At 41.0% G+C, this 22,932-nt stretch overlaps 1 protein-coding gene across 7 annotated transcripts in view; it reads left to right on the top strand.

The window, feature by feature from the left end:
- The window catches only part of ap3b2 (adaptor related protein complex 3 subunit beta 2), a 232,821-nt gene that overhangs the window by 74,005 nt on the left and 135,884 nt on the right, over positions 1 to 22,932 (top strand). For all 7 annotated transcript variants that reach the window (XM_072553206.1, XM_072553202.1, XM_072553204.1 and 4 more), the window contains one exon: positions 15,011 to 15,086. In XM_072553206.1, the coding sequence (XP_072409307.1) occupies positions 15,011 to 15,086 (76 nt within the window). The remainder of the gene's footprint in view (positions 1 to 15,010; positions 15,087 to 22,932) is intronic.

Genomic DNA, 22,932 nt, shown 5'->3' with positions numbered 1-22,932 from the left:
TTGAGGGCTGAAGTGCAGGAGATAGGTTCGACCTGGCTGAGGGTCCTGTCAACCACAGTGCTGGAGAGTCTTCAGTTGAGGAAGAAGATGGAGCTATTAGAGATCCTTTATTAAAATTGGCATCATCAGAACAAATGCGAGGAACTGGGAGAATGGAATAGTGTCTTTACAGGAAGCAGGATGTGAGGATGTACAGTCAAGGTATCTGTGGGAGTTGTTGTATTTGTAGTGATATTGGTGGCCAGCCTATTCCCAGAAATGGAAACAGTTGTGAGGAAAGGGAAAGGAGGACTCAGGATGGATCAGGTGAATGTGAGAGCGGGGTGAAAATTGGAAGCAAACTAGACAAAACTTCTCCAATTCAGGAGGAGACACATCAATGATGTCATTGATATATTGGGGAAAGAATTGTAGGTGAGGGCTGGAGTAGGACTGGAAGAAGGGATATTCCACATACCCAACAAAGAGACTAGCATAACTCGTGGCCACCTCTCCAACTTGAAGGAAGTGAGAGGAGTTAGAAGAGACGCTGTTGAGGGTGAGAATGAGCTTGGCCAGGTGGAAGTGAGTGGTGGTGGATGAGGACGGTTCAGGCAGTGATTTTCCTCTGAATGGGCTGGATTTGAAACACAGTGACATTTAAATATTCAATTATTAGAACTGTCTGAAGTTTCACTATTTTTGCTCTTTATTAAATCAAATTTTTGATTTGGATCTGTCAGCTGGGAGCTGAGACCTATAGCTTGTGTTTAAAAAATAGAGAACAAGCGAATTTTTTGGTTCATGAGGCCAGGTCTGAAAGTTGATTTACAGGCTGTTTCTTGATTAAAAAGTGTTCTACAGATACTTTAACTTCAGAGAGACCAGATCCTTAAACAGATAACAGGTACTTTGGTCATTAATAAGGCCAATACCCGGGAACGCGAACCGAAAGTCTGGGAGACAACATAATGATGAAACAGAGGGAGGAACTGGTGTTCTTTGTACTGGGGCTTTCTGAGAGAAGGAGAATGGCTGCTGATGATTCAACATGAATTTAGATGAACTGACAGTGAAAATCAAAATATGAATATGATTTCATAACCATTTCAGAAACATAATTACAAAGAGATAAAACTGGGAATTTAATGTATTTGACCTTTCAGAACAATAGGAGGGATGGAAAAGGTGGGGTCACAATGCGATTAATAAGAGATTAAATGAGGACGGTTGAGAGAGATGATTTAGGCTTGGATGATGTAACATTTTTTTGGGCTTAGATTAAAAAAAAGAGAAAGGGAAAGGAGACGTTGGTAGGAGTAGTGTACTGGTAGGAGTACTGTTTTGGGAGTAGATCCCAAAACAGTAGCCGCTCTGTAGGAAAATCTATAAATCAACAAATAATTGGAGCACGTGAAAAAGAATAGAGCAATAGTTATGGGTGACTTTATTCTTCTTGTTGATGGAGTTAATTAAATTGGAAAGGGTAGCTATGAAAACAAATTCATTGAATGCATTAGGGATAGTTTCCAAGAGCAATATATCACAGAACGTACCAGATAGCAGACTATCTTGGATCTGGCAATGCATAATAAGGTAGGTTTAATAAATGACCTTAGAGTAAAACATCCCCTTGGAAGTAGTGATCCTAACATGGTAAAAATGAATATTCAATTTTAGAGTGAGAAATTTGGATTAAAAACAACTTAAATAAAGGGCATTACTATGAAATGAAGATAGAGCTAGCTGAAGTGAATTGGGCAAATAGATTAGCAGGAAAGTTAGTAACCAAACAGTGGCAGACATTTAAAGGAGGTAATTCGTGATTCTTAGCAAAGATGCACTCTTGTAAGAAGCGAAAATTCTAAGAGGGATAAGCTAAGGAAGTTAAGGAGAGTATTAAGTTGAAAGGAAAAGCACATAAGAAGGCAAAAGACAATAGTAACCCCGAAGACTGCAATAAATTCAGAATCCAGCAAAGGAGGACTAAAAAGATAAAAGAAGTGAAAATAAACAATGAGAGCAAAGGAGCAAGAAATATAAAAACTGACAATCAGCTTCTTAAAAAAGGAAAAGTGAGGTCAAGATGAAAAGAAGTTCCTTAGAAAATGAATCTGTTGAGACAGTTATGAGGATCAAGGAAATAGCAGAGGAGTTAAACATAGTTAAAAATAGTGGATGCATTGATTGTAATTTTCCAAGAACCTTGGATTCTGGAGAAATACCAGAGGATTGGAAAGTTGCCAATGTGATACCTCGAAGAAGTCATAAGAGCCCATGGTGTCATAGATAGTATATTGGCATGGATACAAAATTGGCTAATGATCAGGAAACAACAAGTGGGAATGAGGCTATTTTTCAGTTTGGTGACCTGTAATCAGTGGGATTCCACAAGGATCATTGCTAGGACACAACTGTTTACAAGATAGATTACTGACTTGGATGAAGGACGCAAATTTGTAGGCAACACAAAAATAGGTGGAAAGGCAGATTTCGAGTCGGATACAATTTAGAGAGATAATGATCAGTTAAGTTAGTGGGCAAAACGTTGGCAAATGGAATATAATGTGGGAAAATGTGAAGTTGTTCATTTTGGAAGGGAGAACAAAAGAACCAGAGTATTGTTTAAATGGAGAAAAAACTGCAGAAAGCTGCAACACAAAAGGGACTTGGAGATACTAATGCATGAGCACAGAAAGCAAGTACACAGGGCAGCAGGTAATCAGGAATGCTAATGGAATTTTGGGCCTTATTTCTTGGGGGTTGGATTATAAGAGTAGGGATGTCTTACTGTAACATTACAAAGTACTGGTGAGACAATATTTGGAGTACTATGAGCAGTTTTGGTCCCCTTAAGGAAACATAACTTTATTGGAGGCAGTTCAGAGAAGGTTCACTAAAATTCTCCCTAGTATGGAGGGATTGTCTTATGAGCAAAGATTAATCAGATTGGAATTTAAAAGAGTGAGAAATGTTCTCATTGAAGCAATTAGGATTCTTAAGGGGCTTGACAGGGCAAATGCCAAGAGGATGTTTCCCTTCATAGGTGAGTTTAGGACCAGAGGCATAGACTCAGAATTAAGGAATCCAAATTTAAGACTGAGATGAAAGAAATTTCTTCAGTGAGGGCTGTTGAGAACCTGTTGCTACAGAGAGCTATGGAGCAGAGTCCTTATGTATATTTAAGGCTCAGATTCTTGATCAGTAGGGGAATTAAGGGTTGTGGGGAAAGGACAGGAAAAGTGGATGTGAGGAGTGTCAGATCAGCCATAATTCTATTGAATGGTAGAGTAGGCTCCAGGGGCCAAACAGCACACTCCTGTTTCTATTTCTTATGGCCTTATGGTATATTTGAAGGCTCTCCGCCTAATCTACCATATTCAGCTATTAGAAGTTCAGAGAATAGACACTGAATTATAAATATTACTGGCTCTTCCTCAATGATCTGGAAAAGGTTGCATTGATTGATTTTTCTGAACATGTCAGTCAAGAGACAAACCTATGTACTTGTGAAACAATCCATCATGGAAACTGTTCAAATCATCTGGCCAGTTTTGTTTTTTCCTTTCTTTAAAATTTATCCTTTAACTGTTTGTCTGTCAGTCTTTTGTGTGAATAGGGCAGAAAGCAAAGGTGCAAGAGTGCGTGCTGGAAAAGCACAGCAGGTCAGGCAGCATCCGAGGAACAGGAGAGTCGACATTGAGCAAAAGGCCTTCATCAGGGATGAGGGTTATTAGGTTTCATTCATAAAATTAGATTGTTTTGTTGTTTAACTTTGCTCTGCTAAAGTTATTGTATTGCTAATAAATTGTTAAGCCTTTTGTTTAAGCTATAAACCTGGTGTCTAGTGTCAGTTATTCACAACCCATCTGGAATCGGTGAGGAATCATTGGGCCAATTTTGAGGGTTGTTAACTTTTTTAATTTTACAGTATTGTGAATACAAAGGTAGGAAGGCTGATTTGATTCTGCTGCCTATCTTTGTGCCATAGCACAATAACTCTCAGAGTTGATAAATTGTTCCTAACTAGACTTTATAAATAAACAGGTCTTGGACACCAAGTTTATAATTTAAACAAAAATTAACAATTTTTCCATTTGTGTAATTTTAATGGAACACAGATAAGCAACAAGGCACTGTTATTAATTCCTATGGTTCTTTGATCACAACCCCAACTCATATATAGTGACAGTTAAGGGATATGTTAAAAAGAAAAGAAAATAATTATAATTTGCCAGCTCATTAAACGGTTTCAAATGATGACTATCAGGCCTTCAGAAATCCTTGGTCAATGGTTTGTTGAAAGGGAATTAGATCATGCTTGAATTCTTAAAAAAACACTCGTGGCATATTTCCTATCCACAACAGCAACCTTCTGCACACTTCAATGCTGTACCTTGGGATACAGCTGCAAATTATAGACTCATTGAGATGTCCACTGTTAGTGTTATGCTGTGCTAAGGAACAAGCACTAAGCATGTGGATTGAACAGGCTGCATGTCCAGCCTGTTTGCTGGCTGTCATTACTCTGAATCACTCTAAACCTACCTGGATGATACAAACATGCCTGCCTTGAATTATCTTGTCTTTTTGCACTTTGCCCCTCAGCCAGAGATACTGGACTCACAGTAGTGATATATATTTTTATCATGTAAAGCAAGGACATGCACTGATGCCAGCCTAGGTGCTCAAGCATAATAAGTAATCTGCTTGGGTAATCCAAGTTAGGATCATCTCCCTATAAAGGGTGAGAAGTGAATCAGGCAGCCCACCATCTATCTCGAGTCTTTCTGATCTCTTGTGGGCTATTTTCCTTCTGAAATGAGAGCAATGCAGGGTTGAAAGAGATGAAAGTGGTGGCACAGCTGATTACTTTTTGTGCTGGTGTGGAGGTGTCCCCAGTAAATGAGTGGGCAGCGGTCTTACCTTCTTACTGTACATTCCTCCAGATGGCTGAAACTGACTGACCAAGGTGACAACCTCAGACAAAGCTGGCATTGTGTAGCGTAATGGCTTCCACTGGAATAAGAGGACTTTCTGCCTGTGCACCAATCCATCCAGCAGGGCCTCCAAGTCACCATCTTTAAAATGGGGTGCCAAATCTCTCATCTGCTATGCACAAGACAAATGTTAGGAAACATGCACTGAAGCTCCAAACTGTGTGTATCTGGGTGTAAACAGATACTTAAATATGGCATTGGCACCAAAAATGCTGTCAATGTGAAGATATCCTAGCAGTGGTGTGTTATTCTGAATGGTTGGTACTAATATTAGAATCTGACAAGAGGAGTGTTGGTGGGGAGGGTTTGGTAGTTAATGAAGTAAGAGTTGATAAAGTGTGGCACTGGAAAAAGCACAGCAGGTCAGGCAGCATCTGAGGAGGAGGAGGAGAGCCAATGTTTAATCAGTCTTGCCTGAAACTTTGACTCTTCTCAACCTCGGATGTTGTCTGACCTGCTGTGCTTTTTCCAGTGCCACATCTTATTGACTTTGACTCTCCAGCATCTTCAGACCTCACTATCTCCTGGTTAAATTAAAGTTTGTAAAATACACAGATCTTGCTAGGTCTCACGATGAAAAAGTTCAATGTAACTGACACTTAGCCACAAGCTTGTAAGATTCAGCCTTTAGTGACAGAATGGTGAGGACTTACTGGGGAAATTTAGGTTTTTCAACTTAGGCTACAAACAGCTGACAAACTCTCTTGGGAGAGAGAGAGAAAAAATAATTAGTGGAAAAGGATTTGCAATCCAATACACTCACCCCAATTATACTGTAACTGTAATCCAAGAGAGCACAAATATGAACTAGCAAACTTACACCCAATCAGGCTCAATAGTATCATAAAATCAGTGCCAGAATGTAGGCTCAAAGCCATTCCAGAGGCTTACAATCACACCACACAGAATTGTTCAAATTTTGTTTTTGAAATGATAACTTCAGTCAGTTGTTGGCTGTCTCTCAATCTGGGGATGGTGTCTATGCATTCTCATGTGACTAAACAGGCTGATCTTGACTGCTCATATTTGTGCATGTGGAGCATTCAATTGTTTACAAGGCACTTTGCAATGCTCTGAGGTAATGAAAGGTGCTACAGAAGTGCATATTCTTCCCTTCCTTCATGGTGTTGCAATTCCTGAGCCACCTCTTTGGATTCAGAATGAGGCCTGTTGTCAGTCTGTTGTGCCTGCTGTTTGGAGAAGCTATCCCACTGTCATTCCCCTGTTCTTACATCATAGCTCTCTTTGTGGTTCCTTTTGAAATATTTATTCAGTAGGCTCTTGAAGTCATTATTGAATCTAATTCCAGTGCCATTTCAGATAGAACATTATCAAACAACTGTTTCCCAAAGCTTCCCGTTGGCTGTTAGATAACTAGATGTTATTTTTCAGCAATCAATGATAGTCTCATTGCCACTTTTTCAAATTTATTGATTGAATTTAAATTTCCATAATGGTATTTGAACCCCTGTTCCTGGAGTGTTAGCCTGGGCTCTGGATTGCTAGTCTACTGACATAACCATTACTTCAGCAAATCCGAGGTGAATGGTATCTTCAACTCAGCTTCTGCTGATGGGAAGATGCGTCGCTGTTACAGGAGCTTGTTGCTGGGTCAGTAAGATTTTTCCGTCAGTTTTTGTTCCATTATTCATGTTGAGTGTTAGGTATCACAGATACTGCCACATACCTTAGCTTTCACACAATCGCTTTAACTTGCGTATAATCCTCCCTTTGACAGAGGCCTCAGAATTCTTGTGTCCATGAGGTGCGATTGATTAGAGATTTCCCAAAAAGTGTTTGTGTTTTGTTTTTTGATGAGTGGTGGGAAAAGTATTAGGCCTTTGTTGTTGCTGACTTGACATACAAGTTTGCCCCTCCTTTGAAGTGGCCCATTGTGAAGTAAATTTCAGAACAAGTGCAGTGTGCTAACTTACTGAGTCAAGTATATCCAGCTCAGAAACTGGAGGAGCTCATTCAGCCTCATCTCATTGATTTTTAGATTTTTAGTTTTTGCATTTGACTGACCTTTGCCGTACTGTTGGAGGTACAACATTCAAATGAGATGTTAAAGTGAGGCCCTGAAGTATAGTGGGGTAGGGGCTGTCCCTGCTGCAGTGAAAACTGTACACCAACCTCGTCAACCAATCATCGACCAATGTCACTTAAAAATAAATCCCCAGATTGTCACATTGATGCCTGAGGGATCTTACTATATGAAAAGTAGCTGTTCTGTTTAGGTTTCAGGTGTATTTAATTGACTGTATAGTACTTTGGGAGATCCTAAAGTATAAAATTTCAAATCTTTCTTCTAAAGACAGGAGGGTGATGGCCCTAATTCCCACAGCAATCTGCTCTTTAGAAATGCAAATCAGGCACAGACGTGGATTATAAAATTCTCAACCTTAATTTTGAATCCTTCCATAGGCTCACTCTTCCATTGTATCCATCACCTACTCCAGTCTCAAGACCTTCTTGCTGCTCAAATGCCAGCCACTTGCACATCACCAAAATTCATGGGCTGTGTTGTCAGCCAGCATCTCAAGTCTGGAATTTCCTCCCTAAACACCTCAGACTCTTCACACATCTCTCTTAAGATGCTTGTTCTAATCCTAACTAGGGGACGTCTAAAGGGATAGCAGGTGGCCATTTCCCACTGTTGGAGCAGAAGGTCTGCGAACAAATCCAATTCCATAGAAGTCCTGTCTTAATGCAACCAAAGAGGTTGACCATTAACCTCTAAATCTTTCTGAAAAAGCCATTGCAGGCAGTAAGACAGAGTTATTGATCAGCCAGAACTGTATGGAATCTGCGGTGCAACAGCTTGCCTATGCTAAAAGACTCCATGCACATGTTCTTGCCATGTGTAAATTGCATCCTTGTTCTGAGAGATTAGATACACACACACACTTTCACTAAGCCTACTTATACTGGAGAAGGTTCAGATTTATTTTTTAATGTGCTCTCCACTTTAAAACATCTTCAACACAGCAGACAGACTGATGGGTTGTCCATCATTTAGAATTACCAGAACTCTGGCAGTGTTGTTTGGATTCATTCTTGATGTGGAGGTGCTGGTGTTGGACTGGGGTGGACAAAGTCAGAAGTTACACAACACCAGGTTATAGTGCAACAGGTTTATTTAAAAATCATAAGCTATTGAAGCTAGCTGACCAGGCCTTCACCTGACAAAAGTGCAGTACTTTAAAAGCTTGTGATTTCAAATAAACCTGTTAGACTCCAACCTGGTGTCTGTGACTTGACTAGATTTATCTAATCAGGAAAACCATGGTACAGCTGCCTTTTAAGGGAGGATCTTGTCTCTAGAACACACACAATATAACACCCTGCACTGATAATATAGGGCAAGGTGGTAATTAAACTTGACTCAATTCCCTTTCCACTCCCTGGCAAAAATCCTGTCCCAGACATTGTAGATTTGGGTAAAGTGGTTTGTTGAATTTCAGGAAACAGGTACAGAAAGGAGTTGGGGCAGATCCACGTGCAAAGCATCTGATTGAAATAATTTCTCCTTCAGTTTAAATTGTTGTGATTTTCCAAAATTTGGTAGTTTTGCATATGTCCTGATGAAGTCAGACCAAAAGCATCAGCAATATGTTCAAAATATTAGGCGCAGTTGACATTATGTGGCATCTTACACAGATTCCTGGTATCAGAAGCAGTCCAGTGCTCAGTTATTGATCCATTTGGAAAGATGATTAATTAGCTTTCCAAGGGACACAGTTTGGGAAGAGAAATGTGCAGCAGATTTTTAAAGCTCTGACCTAACTGTAGACTGACATAGTTTAGGGTTGTCCAATTTTTTCAGTTGGAGGGAAACACATTTCAACTTTTTTGTCACTTATGTAGCCAATAGGTAAGTTTCAGTAAGATAAGCTTTGCCACAACAGTAAACGTGAATTTCAGATAAACAAAAAAAATATCCAAAGCAATTTATCAAGTAATAAAATGAGTGATCACCAGTAAAAATCAACAAGCAGAGTTAACTGAGAAATCTTATTTTTGTCTATTTGTTTAAGTGGCTGGGGTACAGAGAGAAAAAGACAAGGCTCCAAGTCCTGATGACTAGCAAGTGGGTGGGGACCAAGACCAAGTGAAGGAGTTAGGTTTGACTAACATTGATGGTTTTTTTTCAAAAACTGGTATGGCATACTCTGAGCTAGCCTCAGAAGAATTCACAAGGTAGCAGTTGGAAGCAGGTTTCTCACCAATCCAGATTTTCCACCCCACTCAGCCTGCTGAGGCTAGGCGAGAGGTAAAGGAGTGGATCTGTATCTGGCTCAGTCCCACTTACTCTGCCATGCAGCCTCCTCCCGCCCTGCCTTATTAATCAGTTACTCACTCATCTACCCACCATTCCCCATCACTCACTCAACCTCCACCAAATAAAAAAGCCCACCTGACTCCCAACCAGCCTTTCTTCCAATCCCTATCCTGCCATCTGGAGTCTAACTGTTATGTATACCTCTTACCCAAGTCAGGGTCTCCCTGACAGCTTCCAATGCCTGTTTCACAGATTAGCTATCATGGCTTCAGGTCTCAGGCTGAATTAAGTTACTCACATTGTGCTATTCATTGCTCTTTCAAACACAGACTATTTTCAGTAATCATGGGAGAGATGTAGACTCTGAATGGAGTAGCAGCTCCTGGCAAATTCTTCCAGTTACACTTACCTGTATTCTGAACAATGGTTTCACATAATTCCTCAGAGGCTGTGGGCTACCTGTTGGACGTGTCTGACATGGTGAAAGGGAGGCCATTAAGCCATTGCACCTACTTTTTGAATTAATCCTCACCTTAACTGCTATCTTCCTTCTCTTTCCCATGACCCTGCATATGTTTCCCTTGCAAACATTTCAGTGGGTATCCAATCACAAACAGTGTGCAATTAAGAATGGATAATAACCATCCTTAAGACCAGCCTGTACCTTTTTTCCCATTTGCTGTCTCTTACTTTTACATGGTAAAACAATGACTGCAGATGCTGGAAACCAGATTCTGGATTAGTGGTGCTGGAAGAGCACAGCAGTTCAGGCAGCATCGAAGCTATTTGGATGCTGCCTGAACTGCTGTGCTCTTCCAGCACCACTAATCCAGAATCTTACTTTTACATGTCTACAGCCCTTTAAATTTGCTTTGGCCTGCTTTCCCAAGATTTTCTTCCTTGCTTTATTTTCTCTGTGGAGCTCCTTAAACTTGGTCTGATTATGGACCCAGATATCACCTACACTAAGTACCTGAAGCTCAGCCTCCAAAATCAGAACAACACATAGACAGTTGGGTCATAATATATCATCCCACCAGAGGTCCAATTGCAAAAGCTAAGACTTTCTTTATTTCAATGACTCCTTTAGCAGAGGGTTTATCCATTGTGCACATTGCACAAATTGCAGTTGCTCTTTCTATCTTTCTCACAGTCATGATATGTTTGACACTTAGTATGTGAATGCCGTGAATCACTGTGGTAAGTTGTAAGGGATTGTTCTGGGAGTCTACTAAACAGCAAATGAGGGCCATTAGTACCAGAGATGCTATTTTTATTTTATTTTTCAGTCAATTATCCTGCCCTGTATTGGCTACATTCCATTCCTCAGTTAATCAACTAAAGCCCATTTGTCATTAATATTATACTGTTCACCCATAGATTTACAGATATTCTATTAGCTCACTAATCAATCACACACTTTTTGCCCCATCCAACCCCCCACCCTCCTGCATGCATTGTGACCCATCCAACCTCTCTCACTCTCACTCTCACACATAGAATGGAGAGTGGGAGTTGGAGACCAGTTACAGAGATGCTCAGCACCTGGAATGGGCTGTTGACGCATGATAGGTTTCCAGTCTGGAATCATGTTTCCGGTGTTCTACAATACTGGGGCACTGGGAAATTCAGATGTTGCACTAGAATGTGAACAGTTCCCACTCTCACCTTTCCCATTCTGTGTCACCACATTAACCTTAGTTAACACATGATCTGAGAGTGGGGACTGATGTAACCATTCAGATTTAATATTATCCAGTAGGAATTTCCAAACCAAAGTGAAAATTATTGGGGGTGAACCTCAAATGCTGTATGGGGAAAGGTAGGGCTAGACTTTAGCTGCTGATTGAGGGTTGAATGAAATTAAGCATAGTGGGAATTATTTAAACTACAGAATTTACAGGTTTTTTTTGCAGCAGTGAGCATGCCTCAAACACCTGTCTTGAATAATATTTATTTTCCACTCAGAGAGGTAGAAAAAGTGATCTTACTTGCTGGCAGGCTTTTTGGAAGTCTAAGTCCTAACTTTGTCCTGTCTCTCCTCTCAGTTCTGTGACAAACTGTACTTAAATCAATTCTCAGGCTATGCTGGAAAATTGCTTTTATTCCCCTAAAGATACTTGGTATTAGTGAATCTCATAAAAGTATCAAATGCACCTTTTAAAAATAATTACAAGCAGAATCCTGCTGGGTTCTAAATTACGTGGGCTATGACGATATTTGTGGCAGAATCAGACAAGAAGTCTGACAAGGCCCGTCTCTAAATAGGGAGCATCTTTTAATGTGTTTGCCAAGCCTGTGACAAGTTTCTTGTTAGGCAGTGGCAAGTTGCCAGTTAAAGGAGATTGTAGCTTGTTAAGTGCCTTGTTGATGCCCAACTCACCTCATTAATATTCATCTTTCTGCCAAACCAAATGTTCCAAACAAGCGAGATGTCAAGAAAACTTAACACAGTAATCAGAAAGGATACCTAGCGAATTCAGCATGTTGCCTGCCCCAAAGGACTCCAGACATTTCAGGGCATGGTCCATGGACACTTGCCACACACATCCCACTGACATTAGCATCCAATATGTCCAATCTCTAAGAACCCTCATGGCACATCTCTGAAACTATCATTGTAATGCTGGGACAAGGACCCTGCATTCAGGGACATGCATCAGCTCACTGACTGGACCAGGCTGCATAGTGTCATAGCACTTACTCACTCTGAGCCTACCAAGATGCTACAGCATCCCTTTCTTGCATTGCCTCACCATGTCTTTATGCACTTTTCTCACTCGGCAAGAGATACTATGCTCATATTACTTCTGTTTGCCTTGCCATTTAGCACTGACACAAAACCAGGAAGTTTGTTGTGAATGTCAGTCAAGACTTTGATCTAATGGGCTAATGGGCTGAGGAGTGCCACATGGAATTTAATTTACATAAATGTGAGATGCTGCATTTTGGAATGGCAAATCAGGGCAGGAATTGTACACTTAATGGTAAGGTCCTGGGGAGTGTTGCTGAACAAAGAGACCTTGGAGTGCATGTTGATAGTTCCTTGAAAGTGGTGTCCCAGACTGACAGGATAGTGAAGATGTTTGGTATGCATACCTTTATTGGTCAGTAAATTGAGTATAGGAGTTGGGAGGTCATTTGTTGGCTATACAGGATTTTGGTTAAGCCACTTTTAGAATACTATGTTCAATTCTGGTCTCCCTGCTGTAGGAAGGATGTTGTGAAACTTGAAAGGGTTCAGAAAAGATTTACAAGGATATTGCCAGCGTTGGAGGGTTTGAAATACATGGAGAGGCTGAATAGGATGGGACTATTTTCCCTGGAGCGTGGGAGGCTGAGGGGTGACCTTATAGAGGTTTATAAAATCATGATGGGCATGGATAGGGTGAATAACCAAGATCTTTTCCTTGGAGTGTGGGAGTCCAAATGAGACAGTATAGGTTTAAGGTAAGAGGAGAAAGATTTTAAAAACAACTTTTTCATGCAAAAGTGATGTGTGTATGGAATGAGCTGCCAGAGGAAGTGATGGAGACTGGTATAATTACAACATTTAAAAGGCATATGAATAGGAAGGGTTTAGATGGGTATGGGCCAAATTCTGACAAATGGAACTAGATTAATTTAGGAGATCTGGTCGGCATGGACGAGTTGGACCAAAGAGTCTGTTTCCATGCTGTACATCTCTATGATCCTAAGTCAAGGGAATAACCTTTGCTCATGGCTCCTAACACGCTAAATCAAGGGTTCAAGGGCAGCCTATGATACTGTCCAGAGGCTTTGAAATGATCAGTTGGTATTCAGGGTGGTCAGAGTCAGAATGCTGTCCACATAAGGGGTGTGGATCTGATTGTCGAGCAGCCAACCACCTGTCTTGAGTCTTTTGGCTGTATTGGGTACTGTTTCTCTTCTGGAATGAGAGAGAGACAATCATAAAGGAGATGAAAGTGGGTGGTACAATTATTACATTTGGTGCAGGTGCAGAGGTGTCCAGAGTCAATAATCAGACAACATAGATGGCATGCAGGGTTATTGGTTTCAGGTGTGTAACAGAGAGTGAGGAAAGATGTTGCAGGCATTTGTGAGAGTGGTGGAACATGAGGCTTGATGGGAATAGCCTGTGTTAAGATAGTGAGACACACCATGGGGTGGGGAGGTAGTCAACAGGCTAGGTTTGGTAATGTATGACAAAAAAAAAACTCAGTGACCACAGTGTTTTCCTATGAGTTGTTAAAAACAACTTAATAATCCAAACTTTCATTTTCCAGTGAATATTCCAATAAAATATACACAGTTCTTACATTTTTCAGTTAACATTCAAATAAAATATATCCAGTTCTTACAATTTCGAGTTAATATTCAAATAAAATACACACAATACTTAATACTTATAATTTCTCTGAGGATACTGCTGGGGAAGGTTGATACTTCAGCAAATCCCAGGAGATTGTGAACTGGCAGATATAAAAATTTGGTTCATTTTCTAGTTGTATTTCGGTGACCAGTTCTGTATTAACACTAAATGAGGGCTTCTTCCTACTGTTCGAAGTTTATACCATTTTGTTTTATAAGACTGAGAGGAAGAACTTCTTCACTCAGAGGACAGTGAATCTTTGGAATGTCTATCTCAGAGGCCTCTGGAGACTCAGTCATCCACTATATTCAAGGCAGAGTTTGATGGATTTCAAGATATAAAGACATCAGGGATGGAAGAGAGTCTTCCTCACATGATAGCCCATCTCAATGTGTCCAGTTTATCCTGAGGACAGAGGATGATGAGGAGCGAATGCCACAAGATCATTGAGGGGTGGGAGATATTGGATAGATGTCAGAGGTAGGTTCTTTACTCAGAGAGTAGCAAGAGCGTGGAATGCCCTGCCTGGAACAGCAGTAGACTCACCAACCTTAAGGGCATTTAAATGATAAACATATGGATGATAATGGAATAGTGTAGCTTAGATGGGTTTCAGATTGGTTTCACAGGTCAGTGCAACATCGAGGACCAAAGGGCTTGTACTGCGCTGTTATGTTCTATGTCCTTGATGGAGAAGATTGTGAGTGGCAAGAAACCTTAACTTTCTTAGCATCTACCTGTTCATATTTGAGTAGTCATAATAGCGAGGGTGTTGGTGGAGGTGAGATGGTGCAGTAGAGTGGTGACTTTCATTCCAGCAGCAGCAACATTGTGAAGGGCACTTGTGTTCGGCCACCAGGCTCACGTCTCATGGCGGAGAACTTAACAAGAAGGACTGTAAAGTTGAACACTTTTCCTTACTTCTATATTTTTCTGCCTTTATGTTCTATATTTTGGTTTATTTTTCTGTTTTAAGATGGCACTAGAGAGTGATGACACTATACAACAATTTCCACTGTATTTTGTTCCAAAATACATGTGACAATAAATAAATCAAAGTAAGAAACTTCTTCCTTACACCAGCCTAAACCCTAATCCTTTGCCTATAAGCATAAATTTGTATCCCTCTAGTTCTTGGACAATCAGCTATGCGAACAGCTTTTCTATGCTTTTCTCTCAAATAGGATGCCAATCTTTCAAATAAAGAAGAGGGATGAGACAAAGAGGTAACTGATAATAAATAATGACAATTGTTTTTAGTTTTGGCAGAGTACTTCCTTGGAAAAGGCTGATCAAGATTTTAAGAAATGGTTAATAAGGCATGTGCAAGGAAGAACTGCTCATTTAAAATCCTGACTGGTCAGCAGAAACAAATACAGTTTTTACTATTCCCAGGCATGACGACCTGAAGGAGATGTTGGACAGTAATAAGGATTCCCTGAAGCTGGAAGCAATGAAGAGAATTGTAGCGGTAAGTCTAACAGAAGCAGCATTGCGTTTGTCTTTTACCATCTACCATTAGTCACCTATTTCTCTTCCAATCCCACTGAATCTAACTTCTGCACTACCTCACCTTTCCCTCTGGTCTTAGGCCTTTCTCTCCTTCTTCCTGGCAGTCCCATCTCCATTACTCACTCACATTCCCTGTCTGTCCCATAACAGAAAATCATTCAAAAACAAGGTATTAAGGTAAACCTCTTGTCTAATAGACTGGAGCATTGTGTCTAATTATTGCCACCCCACTTCAGGGAAGATGTGAAGGCATTAGAGAAACTGCAGAAAAAATTCTTGAAAATAATTTCATAGATGAGGAGCTTCAATTATGAAAATAGATGGATTAAGATTAGATTTATTGGAACATTGATCGTGATGCCCAACTAAAGTCCAACATATTCCTATCTGTTTTCCATTATCAAGTATATTCAACCTTGTGTAGTAATTTGGTTTCTTTTGGTGAAGGACAAAGTCCCATATGATTGGAAAACCGTCAGTATGATACTTTTATTCAAAATGGGATAGAAATAAAAACAGGGAACTGTAGGCCAGTTACCTTAACATCTGTCATTGGGAAAATATTAGAGCCTATTATAAAGAATATGATAGAGAAGTTAGAGATACATAGCATAATCAAGCAGAGTTAACATGGCTTAATGAAGAGCAAGTAAAGCTTGTCAAATTTATTAGAATTGTTTGAGGAGGTTACAAGCAAGATACATAAAGGGTGACTTTAATGTTCAATAGATAAATGGAGATAGTAGATGTATTATACTTGGATTACCCAAAGGTATTTGAGAAATCCTGCATATAAAGTAACTTAATAAATTAAGAGCCCATGGTGTTGAAAGCAGTGTATTAGCATGGATAAAGGATTGGCTAACTAATAGGAGATAGAGAATTGGGTTAAGAGGGCATTTTACAAAATGGCAACCTGTAACTAGAACAGTGTCATAGGGGATCAGTACTGGGCCACAATTATTTACAATAAATATTAATGACTTGGATAAAGGAATTGAATGTACTATTGCTAGTTTTGTAGATGACACAGAAATAGATGGAAAAGCTAGGAATGAGTCCATCGAATGATATAGACAGGTCCAGTGAGTAGGCAAGAACATGGCAGATAGAACATGTGAGAAAATGTGAGGCTCTGCACTTGGCAGGAAGAATAGAAGATTAATGTTATTTATATGGAGAGAGCGTGTAGAAACTATAGCAGGAAGGATTTTGGAGTTCATGTGCATGAATCATGCAAACTTCATATCTTAAGTTCAGCAGGTAATAGGGAAAGCAAGTTGAAGCTTGACATTTATTTCAAGGGGAATAGTTGAAAAAAATATAGGTCTTTTTAGAACTACACATGACATTAATTAGGCTACACCTGGAATACTGTGAACCATTTTGGTCCTTTATCTGAGGAAAGTTATACTGGCACAGGAGGCAGTCCAGAGAAAATTCACCAGGTTTGTTCTTCTGAGAATGGATGGATTTTGTTATGAGAAGAAGTAGAGTTGATTGGCTTGTACTCATTGGAGTTTAGAAGAACAAGCAGAGAATTTATTGAAACATTATCTAAGAGGGATTAACAGGATAGACTTGCAGAGATTGTTCCCCCTGGTGGGAAGTTCTAGAACCAAAGAGCATAACATCAGAGTAAGGAGTTGCCTATTTAAGACAGATGAGAGGATCTTTTTCTCTCAGAGGGTAGTCAATCTGTGGAACTCTTTATTGCGGAACACTGCTGAGACTGATTCATTCGGTATATTCAAAGCTGAAATAGTCAGATCTATAATCAGTAGGGAATCAAGTATGGGGAAAAGGCAGGACAATGGGTTGAGAATGATTAGATCAGCTTGTGTCTGATTGAATGGCAGGGCCAAATGACCTATTTCTGCTCCTCCATCTTATAGATGTGGTTTGCTGTGCTCATATAATCACAGAAATGTCCACGTATGGAATTGTTTCCTGCAGGTTTTTCTAACTTCATCCTTTTGAATTAGAACTTAGAACAGTACAGCACAGTACAGACCCTTCGGCCCTCAATGTTGTGCCAACTATTTATCTTACTCTACGATCAGACTAATCTACATTGTACTAATCTTCCAAGTGCCTTTCCAGGATTGCTTAAATGTCTCTAATATATCTGACTCTACTGCCACCGCTGGTAGTGCATTCCACGCACCCACCACTCTCTGTGTAAAGAACCTACCTCTGACATCTCCCCTAATCCTTCCTCCAATCATCTTTAAAATTAAGTCCCCTTGTGATAGCCATTTCTACCCTGGGAAAAAGTCTCTGACCATTCACTCTATCTATGCCTCTCATCATCTTGTACACCTCTATCAAGTCACCTCTCACCCTTCTTTGCTCCAATGAACAAAACTCTAGCTCCCTCAACTTTTCTTCATAAGACACACCCTCCAGTCCTGGCAGCATCCTGATAAACCTCCTCTGCACCTTCTCTAAAGCTTCCACATCTTTCCTATAATGAGGTGACCAGAAATGAACACAATATTCCAAGTGTGGTCTAATCAGGACTTTATAGAGCTGCAGCATAGCCTTGTGTCTCTTAAACTCAGTCCCCCTGCTAACGAGAGCCAACATACCATACACCTTCTTACAACCCTTGGGTGGCAACTTTAAGGGATCTATGGACATGGAGCCAAAGATCCCTCTGCCCTCCACACTGCTAAGAATTCTGCCTTTAACCCTGTATTCTGCATTCAAATTCAACCTTCCAAAGCAAATCACTTCACATTTTTCCAGGTTGAACTCCATCTGCCGCTTATCAATCCAGTTCTGCATCCTGACAATGTCCCATAGCAACCTATAACAGCCCTCCACACTATCCACAACTCCACCAACCTGTGTGTCATTGACAAACTTACTAACCTATCCTTCCACTTCCTCAGCCAAGTCATTTATAAAAATTACAAAGAACGTAGGTCCCAGAATCGATCCCTGTGGAACACCACTAGTCACCAAGTCCAAGCTGAATACCACCACCACCCTCTGTCTTTTATGGTCCAGCCAATTCTGTATCCAGACAGGCAGATTTCCCTATATCCCATGCCTTCTTACTTTCTGAAGAAGTCTACCATGGGGAACCTTGTCAAATGCCTTGCTAAAATCCATGTACACTACATCCACTGCTCCACCTTTATCAATATGTTTGGTCACATCCTCAAAGAATTCAACAAGGTTTGAGTGACATGACCTTCCCCTCACAAAGCCGTGCTGACTATCTCTAATCAAACTATGCTTTTCCAAATAATCATAAATCCTGTCTCTCAATTCTTTCCAATACTTTGCACAACATTGACCTAAGACTGACTGGTCTGTAATTCCTAGGATTATCCATATTCCCTTTTTCGAGCAAGGGAATAACATTTGTCACCTCCAATCACCTGGCACTACTCCAGTGGACAGTGAGGACACAAAGATTATTGCCAAAGGCACAGCAATCTCTTCCCTCGCTTTCTGTAGTAAGCTCAAGTATATCTCCTCTGACCCAGGCAAGTTTTACTTATCTCTATGTTTTTCAAAGTTTTCAGCATATTCTCCTTCCTAACATCAACTTGTTTGGGCATATCAGTCTGTTTCACACTGTCCTCAGAAACATAAAGGTCTCTAACAGTAGTGAATACTGAAGCAAAGTATTCATTGAGGAGCTCCCCTACCTTCAACTCCAGCTGCATGTTCCCTCCACTCTCCCTGATTGGCCTACCCTCACTCTGGCCATCCTCTTGTTCCTCACATAAGTGTGGAATACCTTAGGATTTTCCTTAATCCTAACTGCCAAGGCTTTTTAATGCTCCCTTCTAGCTCTCCTTAGTCCATTCTTCAGTTCCTTCCTGGCTACCTTGTAACTCTCTAAAGCCCTATCTGATCCTTGCCTCCTCAATCTTAAGTAAGGTTCCTTCTTCCCCTTGACCAGATATTCCATATCCTTTGTCATCCAAGGCTCCTTCCGTACCTCAATGGGACAAACCAATCCAACATTATCAGCAAATGCTTCCTAAACAGCCTCCACATTTCTGTCATACATTTGCCTGGGAACGTCGGTTCCCAATGTAGGTGCCCAAGTTCCTGCCTAATAGCATTATAATTCCTTCTTCCCCATTTAAATATGTTCTCATACCATCTGCCCCTTTCCCTCTCTGAGTACAGTAAAGGTCAGTGAGTTGTGATCTCTATTACCAAAATGCTCTCCCAAGAGATCTGACACCTGGCATGGTTCAATGCCAAGCAGCAAATCCAATATGGCTTCCCCTCTAGTTGGCCTACCTACATATTGAGTCAGGAACCCTTCCTGGACACAGTTGACAAAAACTGCTGTCTCCAAAACTATTTGAACTAAAATAGTTCCAATCAATATTAGCGAAGTTAAAGTCACCCAAGACACTGTGCACCTTTCTAAAATCTGCCTCCCGATCTGCTGCTCCGTGTCTCTGTTGCTATTGGTGGGTCTATAGAAAACTCCCAATAAAGTGACTGCTCCTTTCCTGTTTCTGACTTCCACTGACTCTGTAGACAAATACTCACCAACAACTTCCCTTTCTGAAGTTGTGACACTATCCCTGATTAGTAATGCCACCCGTCCACCTCTTTTGCCTTCTACCCCCATTCGTTTTGAAACATCTAAACTCTGGAACATCCAATAACCATTCCTGCCCCTGTGATATCCAAGTTTCCGTAATGGTCACAACATTGTAGCTCCAAGTACTGATCCATGCTCTAAGTTCGTCACCCTTATTCCTGATACTTCTTGCATAGCCACACTTCAACCCATCACACAGACTGCATCTTTGCCCTATCAAGTGTCTATCCCTCCTCACAGACTCTCTGCATGCTGTACCTGGCTGTTCACTACCTACTCTATCATCTGATCTGTAGCTCAGGTTCCTAGCCCTGTGCCAATCTAGTTTAAACTCTCCTGAAGTTCTCTAGCAAACCTCCCACCATGGATGTCATTTCAGGTCAGTTCAGTTTAGGTACAACCTCCAGTTCAGGTACCAACTGACCTTCTTGTACAGATCCCATTTTCCCCAGAAGGTATCCCAATGATCCATACATCTGAAGCCCTCCCTCCTAGCCCTGCAGCCACATGTTCATCGGCACTCGCTGTATCTTCCTAGCCTCACTAGCCCGTGGCACCGGTAGAAATCCTGACATTACTATGCTCATCCTGCCTTCTAGCTTCCAACCTAATTCCATGAATTTTCTTTTCAGGTCCTTCTCCCTTTCCCTAGCTATGTCATTGGTACCGATGTGTGCTACAATCTCTGGATGCTCTTCCTCCCCCTTAAGAATCCTGTAGACTCGATCCAAGACATCCTTGACCCAGGCACCTAGGAGGCAACATACCATGCAGGAGTCCCACACACGACCACAGGACCTCCTGTCTGACCCTCTCATAATTGAATCTCCTATCACAATCACTCTCCTATTCTTGCCCCCTTCCCTTCTGAGCCACAGAGCCAGGCTCAGTGCCAGAAACCTAGCCACTTTCTCCTGGTAGATCTGTTCCCTACAACAGTATCTGAAACAGTATACTTATTATTGAGGGGAACAGTCACAGGGAGTCCCTGTACTGTCTGCATATTCCCTTTCTTTCTCCTGATGGTCACCCAGCTAGCTTTATCCTGTAACTTATGTACAACTACCCCTATAACTCCTCTCTATCACCCCCTCAGCCTCCTGAATGATCTGAAGTTCATCTTGCTCCAGCTTCAGCTCCAGAATTGAACATTGAATCCAGGTGGAAGAATCAGAATAATTAGAGGCAGGAAGACAATACCTTGGAGTCCAGAGACCCATCTGGGGAGATACCCATCAACGCAGGAATTAATTTCTCCTGTCACCAATTGAAAGCCTAAAGTGGGAATCAATTGACCTCCTCACACCATTGTATCTGTTCCTGGCAGGCAAGAAAAGAGCCTTCCCAGCTGTTAAAGTGGAGCAAACCGCCTGACTGGTTATGTGTGGTTTGGCCTTGATCTTCCCGAATTTGGATATAATCAGAGGCACAGATATGGGCAGCACTTTGGCCTTTGTTGACCATCTGACTGCCTTTCTTCTTGCCTCTTCCCTGACAGCACTCCTTCTTTGAGCCCTACCTCAAAAAGGTACATGGTTCTGTTCTTTTGCATTTTGGTTGCTGTTCTGACAACAGCCATGTCTCCTGACCCACTGGCTTGGAGTGGCTGCTGCCTGATGACTCCCAGGGTATTTAGGTGGGACTCAATTTTCATGTCCTATGTATTGATACACAGCTGAAAGCCCACTAGGCAACTACTTAAGTACTTGATAGACAGAAGGTATGGTGATCTTTCTTTTTGTGCTGCTGAGGAGGGTGGTATGTCATTTATCTTTACAGTCACCGCCACACTTAAATAAAATGTCAGATTCCACCCATAGAAACAGGTAGATGGGATGGCTGAAAGCTTACTCTCAAAAGATGGATTTCCCCATGAAAATGAAGTATACTGTAGCTCAGTTGATCACATTCTTACCTCAGTTGTAAAGTTCCAGACTTAAATCCAGCTTCAGAGACTTCAACACACAATCTAGACTGATAGTTTCAGTGTACTGAGGAAGTGTACTGTTAGAGGTGCTACCTTCCAGATGAGATGTTAAACTGAGATTCTGTCTGCTTTCTCATCTGAATTTTAAAAAGTCATACTACAGATCCACATCCACAACAACGTGGATTATTCTTAACTGCCTCTGAAATGGCTGAGCAAGTCACTCGGTTTAAGGACAATTAGGGATGGGCTACAAATGCTAGCCTTGCCAGCGACACTATGTTCCATGAAAGATTGAAAAATGTCTTACAGTAATTATTGAGAGATTTGAAGATGGGATTATAGTCACTTCCATAATACTCATCTAAAAAATTGATGTTAGTACAGTATTGGAGACCGCAAACACTATTTGCACTTACTTGCATTTTCTCTGGGCATTGTGCAGGTTTATCAACTTGCGCCATGCCTATTACCACTTATATTCTCTCAGGAGGTCTACTGGAATGTACTAATTTCCCATATTTTCCTAACATGTCATTTCAGTGTGACAAGTTTACATGGAAAGCTCATTATAAATAGAAGTTTCTGATGAAAAATGTGAACAGAGATTCCTGTGGATGCGTCACTATTGATATAAATTAATTGATAGTTCCTCTGTTCAGGAACTCCCTCAGCACAGGGTACAGCATGGTGGCACAGTGGTTAGCACTGCTGCCTTACAGCGCCAAAGACCTGGGTTCAATTCCTGCCTCGGGCAACTGTCTGTATGGAGTTTTCACATTCTCCCTGTGTCTGTGTGGGTTTCTTCCAGGTGCTCTGGTTTTCTCCCACAGTCCAAAGATGTGCAGGTTAGGTGAACTGGCCATGCTCAATTGCCTGTAGTATTAGGTGAAGGGGTAAATGTAGGGGAATGGGTCTGGGTGGGTTGCTCTTCAGAGGGTCAGTGTGGACTTTTTTGGGCCGAAGGGCCTGTTTCCACACTGTAAGTAATCAAATCTAATCAACCTTGATGCCACTGTCATTGTCTGGACAGTTGGTTAAAACTTGACTCTTAAGTGGTCTTGCATAAGAGGAAAGAATTGCAGTATTTTGCTCCCCCATTGACCCTTCCTTTCGTAGTTCTTTTTTCTTTCATGGAATGTGGCATTGCTGACGAGGTCAATGTTTGTTCCCATCCCCAATTGCCTTTAACTGAGTGAAGTCAATTGAAAATCAACCATTGACTGAGAGTCTGGAGCCATGTGTAGGCTAGACTGGATAAGGATGGTAAATTCCCATCTCTGATGATTTTTT

This window comes from Chiloscyllium punctatum, chromosome 33 (assembly GCF_047496795.1).
Source record: "Chiloscyllium punctatum isolate Juve2018m chromosome 33, sChiPun1.3, whole genome shotgun sequence".
Taxonomy (NCBI): domain Eukaryota; kingdom Metazoa; phylum Chordata; class Chondrichthyes; order Orectolobiformes; family Hemiscylliidae; genus Chiloscyllium; species Chiloscyllium punctatum.
This window is presented reverse-complemented; position numbering and strand designations above follow the sequence as displayed.